General features: G+C 40.4%; 1 protein-coding gene across 1 annotated transcript in view; it reads right to left on the minus strand.

Annotated features, from left to right (window-relative positions):
* Nucleotides 1-2287: 2287 nt before the first annotated feature.
* The window catches only part of LOC138009532 (uncharacterized), an 8798-nt gene continuing 3808 nt past the window's right edge, over nucleotides 2288-7277 (minus strand). Inside the window, exon 2 of the mRNA XM_068856605.1 lies at nucleotides 2288-7277. This exon is cut by the window's right edge and continues 1559 nt beyond it. Coding sequence (XP_068712706.1) covers nucleotides 4629-7277 — 2649 coding nt within the window. The 3' untranslated portion in view covers nucleotides 2288-4628.

Genomic DNA, 7277 nt, shown 5'->3' on the forward strand with positions numbered 1-7277 from the left:
ATTGGAAACTTCCTTGCGGTAGCTTGGATTTTCTGCTGTTCTTAAGGCGCCTGCAAACGAGGAAACAACGTTTTGGAAACATTGTTGCGGAAGAAAATGTTTCCCCGTTTGCGACCCCAGGAAACATTTGTTACGGAAGCAAAATTTGCAAATGTTTCCTCGTTTGCGCGCTGAGGAAAAATTTCGGGTAAAAATGTTTCCTCGCTTGCGGGTGCCTTTAAATGAGAGCAGAAGAACTTAAGACCACTAATAAACGGAGGTGATACTTTGGCGGTTCTTCCCAAGGGATTTGGCAAAAGCTTCACATTTCAGTTTTCTTGTAACCGGCGAAATGTGTTCTGCATTAGTTATCACACCTTTGAGAGGTATCATCGATGACCATTTTAAATTGAAGAAGCTGAAGGATGAGTGCTCGCAGCAACCTCTCGTTGGCGGCTGCCAGATATATCCGTTGGGAAGCTCTAGCTAGATTTCGCATCGGCAGAAGATGCGCTGCATGGACAAGGCATTTTTAACGAGCTGAAATGAAATTCTAATAACTTTTATAAAAAATTGTCGGCTATATATACGATCGTCGACGAATCGCACACAGTAGAAACACGGACAGGGAAACGCTAACGGATGCCAAGCGAATTAACTGCATTACCGCCAATATTTACACAACCCGTGCTTGTCACACATGGAAATGAGAGGTTTCAAAAATATTGTGGGGTTGATTGCAGGCGGTTCCTCGCCCGTTCTCCTCACCCCATCCTCCTTCGCTTGCTTTTTGCGTGTCCTTTCGAGTGTCAACCCCGGTGGAAAGAAGCTTCTAAAATTCACCAAACCGTGTGCTACGCAGGCTATTTTCTCTCCTAAATTAAACACCGTTCATAACGGTTCTGTTACACTTTTGTCATACTGCTGATAATAATCGGAGATTAGAAAAGTGCGCTCGATGCGTTTTAGGAGCGTAGCTGGGGGAGAAGTCCTGGGGTGCATGGTGGCTCAAGAATCACGCTGTATTTCAGAGAAGGACATTTTGAGTGGGCAGGGAGAGTAGAAGAGAGTAATTTATGTTATCTGGAATTTAATTATTTGTCCAGGCATTTTTTAGGCTAGTCTTTTTCTTATGGCTAGTTGTCACTCAAAAGGAAGCGAGTTGTAGTAAAACATAGTGCCGATGTCAACATAATATTCTAAGTACCGTGGGGATTAGACAGTGTGACACCTGTTGAAAAAATAGGCCTTATCTCGGTTTTGGAAGCCTTCTTGACGTGTAAGCAAACATGTCCGAAATAACATTGTCTCTAAGGGAATGTGCGTTAAAATAACTTGAGAAATCCTTGAATGCGGAAATATTTGTAAATGGTTGACTTTAGTTACTAACCCTTACATTTGTCTGTAATTTTTTGCCACAGACGCATGTCTGAGCGAAAATTTCAAGCAATTGTGTGGCAAAATTTAAAATTCCGTTGGGCAAATTGTAGTGGAGGTAGGATCTTCAAATTTTAATCCTTTGGTTAGCAACTCAAATTTTTTTCTACAGTCAAGGTTTTCTCAAATTCTTTGAACGCAGATTCCCACAGAAATACTGTTATTTCTGACACGTTTGCCTACCCGTGAAGATGGCTTTCAAAACCGTGATAAGGCCTTATTGTAGCTATGCCTGTGTTATGGACTTAGTTTATACGTGTCATAAGGGTTTTTATTACATGACCAGCTCCGTGAGCGGACAAGATGAACCAAATCGTGCGCTGTGATTGGCTAACCGGGATTTCTCGCTTGGTCCCGCAAGATCTGTAATATATTAGCATAAATTAGACGACACGTGGTCGAGCGAATTGTAGCGGCCATGGCAGTGTTGCACTGTAGGTTGCAAGTTGCGTTATTAAAATGTTATAAATAGTCGGTCGAGTACAAATCCAAGATCAATTTTTTGGTGTTTTATCCCATATAATAAATCCTTTATTGCCCAAGCTTGTTCGGTCCAGATGGATAAATATTGGCCTCGTTCTTTTTTTGCGTGTTTATGGACCTCCACTTCGTTTCGGTCCATAAAAACGCAAAAAAAAAAAGAACTTGGCCAATATCCAGCCATCTTGACCTCACGCTTGGTCAGTAACCCATATTTATTGTGTGAAATAGACAAGGAATCCAGTTGAGAAAGTGGAGTTCAGGAAGGGGTTACTGAGTGTTACTATGTATGAATGTGTGTTCTTATAGGATTTTATAAAGCCAAAAAGGAAAAGGAAAATGAAACACAAGAACACTGTGTCGTTCGAGACTAACGCTAATGACTTAATCACTGTAATATGAAGATTCTAAACTTATAATGCCTTACGTCACAGTAACTCGTTAGATTGTGAACATTTTCGTTGTAAGCGGAAGCAGATCGAGAAGCCACCGGGTAACTATACATTTGATATTTAAGACCTTGTTTCTGCTTTGTAATTATTACTTATGAGGACGTACATATTTCTTAGATTTCGAACGCACTCATCCTCACGTATGCTACTGAATAAAATGGAACTGTGATAAGCCTGTGTTTGAAACCGATGGTGTTAAAAGACCGTGAACAACGAAACAAACACGGTTTAATATCTCAACTCAATAACTCAACGGCAACAATCAGTTGAAGTCTAAGGGGACTACTTCATTAACATGACATGTTGGGGTTACATGTGAATGACACAGTTTTTTTGTAAAAGGTTTCAGTTTCAGGCGAAACTCGGTGAAATATCAGCCTCAAGCTGTTCTTAATATGTTCTTAAATTCTGTTTGAAAATTATAAACTGTATTGCACAATTGACACTGCCTTATTAATTGACTCCATTGAACATTGTCGTTGGTTCAGGACAACAGTAGAAGTAAAGCAATTGTCTCAACGTCTTTTTTGGCCAAGAAAAACAATTTGATTTATACATTTGTATACATTTGCAATTTTGCAGAGATTACTTGCTGTTTCACTTTCACTGTGCTATAAAAATTAAAGGACAAAGAGCACAAAAATTCCAATAAAGAAAATTGATTTTAGAATGACATGGTCATCCTGCCCCAGTCATTTGTAATCTAACTGGTACCTAGTATTCCTTATATGTAAGAGCCAGATGAATGTTTCAAGCTGGATTGGTTCTTATGTATTATGGTGTTCGTTTAACCAAATTTCAACCTGGAGGTTCTAAATCCACCTGTTCTTTTATTCGGGATTTTACTGTACTTTATACTAGAAAATTAATTTGTTCCACTGAACTGTGTAAAATATATCCAAAGGGCCTTGCTTAAAACTGGTTATTGCCTTCAAACTTGAGATCTGCAGCAAGCCTATTTCACTGATGATTCCCGATAACAAAAAGCTCTTTGTCCTGTTGACAACCTAGAACCACTGAGGAATGTCAATGCTTCCAGATCCCCCCTAGTTTTCCTGCCATAAAAATCAGAGCATTTAACAAAATAGTTAGATAAGTACTCCAGGGCACTTCCATTCATACTATGCATTTAGAGCGAATTTCAATTGAGTTTCGAAAGGTAATTAGCGAATTGCTTTGGTTTTGCATTACTTCACTGTGATTGGTTCAAAGTTCTCGGACCACTTTTTCAGCTCGCGCGTACTCATTTTCCCGCACTTTGTGTCGGCTACGTGTGATTACTTCGAGTTTTGATTGGTTTACTGGATTGTCTCTGTCCTTTTTGATTGGCCAAAGTAATTACTTTGGTTTTGGTTTTACGACACTCGGTTGAAAATCGCTCTAAAAGCTAAAGCCAAATCCTTAAACAGAATTTTCTCTGAAACATTCAACCATCAAAGTGATCTTCGGCTCTCCGAAATATGATCAAACTCTCTCAGTCCTAACACAATTCAGCTTATGTATACCAGAAAGTACAGGTTATGTCTACGACGGAGAAATAAATGTAGTCAAAATGAACTCACTTCCAGGCGATTTGGCATCAAAACCTCTTCATAATGCTTTCAATTGGCCTGAGATTCCCTCGAATGAAAGTGATGTGCAGTGTAAGTTGATGTCAACTTTCGTTAAGCACTTCAGAAGCTGAATTAAATTCTCTTATGTTGAAAAGTTTATTCAAAGCTACCGCATCTAACATTACGTCTTGTCCTTTTTTGGACATGAATAGGTTAACACGTTAAGTATATCCGAACATTTTACTTATTCGAAAAGGAAAAATGATGATTTATAAAAGAAATAAAGGAGGAAACATACTAGCATTTTCCCGACAACGTCAAACGCCTTGTTTTTACCTCCTCAACGGCAGAAGGAGCGCAAATGCCTACCGGAAGTAGCGTCAAAAAGCGTGCGCAATTAGCTGTCACGCGGGTCACATAAGAATAGATTGCAGTCCTGCCCCCTCAGCCTTCCTGTTGCGTAAGGTCTCTATCGTAGACAAAGTATTTTTTTTGTTTGTCGGTTGGCGAACTGGCACTGGTGTTAATTTCTTAATTTCTAAAACGCTGCTTACAAATGCTGGGTATATGGTCCAGAAAACACTGTATTGAGACACCCCAGGACTGAACTTTCGCTATGTTTACGAGCAATCACCAAGGATCGACTTTGCATGTAGAAGAGTCTTTGCGACAAGTGAACAGATCCATTGGCTTTGATGATTGGAAATGCCAACGACTGCTAAATAGTTCAATCCACTGGAGCCAATAACGGTTTCGGCTCGTCGTTCTGGTTCCTACATCTAGAACGAAAACAAATCCAGCAAACGTTACACAAAAGACGACAAACCATTACAGTTAACCGGCACAGCTGAGACAAAATAGCAATGACCACAATGAGTCCACAAACAGCTGGTACCAAACACAGAATCACCACTTCCACTCCTTCACAGACGTTCCTCCAAGAACTGAAGACATCGTTGAAAGAAACTGCCAACGACAAAAAAGAAGCAAAAAACAAGTTCACCATTCCCAAAATGGCAATACACAGCAAAGAAATGGTTTCTGCAGTGTTTGCAATACTATCGCGAAATGGCTGAGCCACGACGTGGTGGAGAAGAAATGGAAAACAAAACAGAGTCATGATGAGAAGACGAGGCATCGGACTACTCAAAAAAGACTTTATCACAACAAGAATCAACCGTCGGCCGATCATAATACCTTCCCAACTCAGAGATAATTTTCGACCCTCCTCCGGTCTTTTAAAAGAATCGTAGAGAACCTTCTCTACAGAATTCAATGACATCTGCTGTGGAGTCGACACCTCGTTCCCTGGGTTCCGCAGTACACGACAGAAAGAGATGAACAACCAGTAGATTAACGATGGCAACGGAAAGAAACAAGCCAAGAGAAACTTCCCGACAGAAAGAGTCTTACTGTACAACTTATAAGGACCCCAAAGCAGCACAAACACAAAGGGTATCAAAAATGTGCAGACAAATCCTACCAAAATGTATTGCCACCACTGAAAACAAACATGGTTACCATCATAAAACAAACGCTTCTCTGAGCCAATGGGAACACAGCGTAACAGACTGAAGCTTACTGTAGCTAAAGTTGTGTATCCTAGCAACAAGGTTTGCAAGAGACCGCCAACATAGGGGCCAACAGAAGGAACTTCCTGACCTCGAAGCCTCTGAATTCCCCAATGCAGAACATAAAAGAAGCAAACCATGAGCATTGTGCCAAAAACATGAGAAGCAGAAAAAAACTGCTTAGATACCACGGTGAGGCCAGCAAATGGACAAATAAATCCAACAGAATATGACTTGAAGTTGAAGAACCCAACAATTGGATCGATAACATTAGTTTTAATGACATGTTGTGAAGAGCTAGAAACGATGAGAAGATTTGCTGCTTGATAAAAGTAGAATAGAATCTTCAGATAACCTTTTTCAAAGTTACAATCTTGGTTTACTGGTTTGTTTTCTTTGAACCACAAGATTTGGCGCTTGATCCAGGGGACAATAGGAGGCGTAAATATGAAGTACAATGTCATTAGCGATACATAAAATAAAGCCAGTGGCCAGAACCAATAATCTTTGCACTGATGCGATGGTCTGCAGTTTGTAGAGTAAAGTGTCTCCGTGTAGCCCTCATTACAGCGTCCACACAATTCGCCAGAGCGGTTACCCTGACAACCATTGTATTCTGGAAAGTTCACTTCTTGAGGAGGACTACAATAACCCACAGGGCACATGGTAAAATGAAGCGATGGTGGGTTTTTCTGTTCTTTATAACCCCAAAAGTTAGGCTTGGCTAGAATATTTTGTGTACAATTCGCTCCAAACGGGCATGGAAGACATTGAAATCCTTCCGCTAACCTGGAACCCAGCGCATAGCCGCGCTGTAGACTGTAGGAGTTCCCTTCACATGGCGAACAGCTAAGTTCAAGTGTGGTGATTTCAATTTCACACGGTGTGTTGTTAACACTTGTCGTGAATTCTTGAGTAAAATGAAGAATTTCCATCTGACTTCCAACTGGGCAATAGAACTTTGTGAGATCATCTCCAAGGTCTATCACTCTACCGTTTGCTACTAACACGAGCGGATTTTTAACAGCGTATGCTCTGACATTCATTGTCGTGTTGTATACTTTAAATGGTCCTGAACTTTCTACATGAAAAAACGAAGCCTTAGAGAAGTTCATTGTGAGTAGCTGCAATGTTTTCATGGTTTGCTGGAAAAGGCTTCCTTGTATTATAAGACTCGTGGATCCCTTTACCGTGTATATATGGCCACCCTGAGATGAAGCAAAGTTATCGGTAAAGAAACAGTTTATAAAGATCGCTTTTCCATTCAATAGATACAGAGCACCACCGACAGCCCCAGCATTCCTATCAAACGTGATGTCTTCAAAAGTCAGGTGATTTTTGGCAACCAATGAAGCAAATTCTTCATGATGATCATCGTCACTTCTCTGACCGGCTGATTTAACTTTTTGATAGACACATCCTGGATTTTTATCATTGTCTTGAAGTAATTGTATTGACAGTGCCCCTCCACTTGTTTGCAATGATAGATTCTCCACAAAACGAGACCTTCTTATAACCAGACTGACATTACCTCCATGGGTAAGGTATATAGCACCCCCATCTTGTTCAGCTGAACAATTCTTGAATGTCGTGTTCGTAATTACGATGTGCGTGGTGATTAAGCCACAACTGATATACAGTGCTCCACCAAACTCCATAGGTCCGGCGAACAAAAAATTCCCAGCGATATTCCCGTCAAAGAGACAATCCTTTATTTCAAGTGTGTTTACATCACTAACTATTAACGCCCCACCAATTGTATCAGCATTATTATTCAATAAACGAGAATAGAGGATCTTGAACGC

This window comes from Montipora foliosa, chromosome 1 (genome assembly GCF_036669935.1).
Source record: "Montipora foliosa isolate CH-2021 chromosome 1, ASM3666993v2, whole genome shotgun sequence".
Classification (NCBI taxonomy): Eukaryota; Metazoa; Cnidaria; class Anthozoa; order Scleractinia; family Acroporidae; genus Montipora; species Montipora foliosa.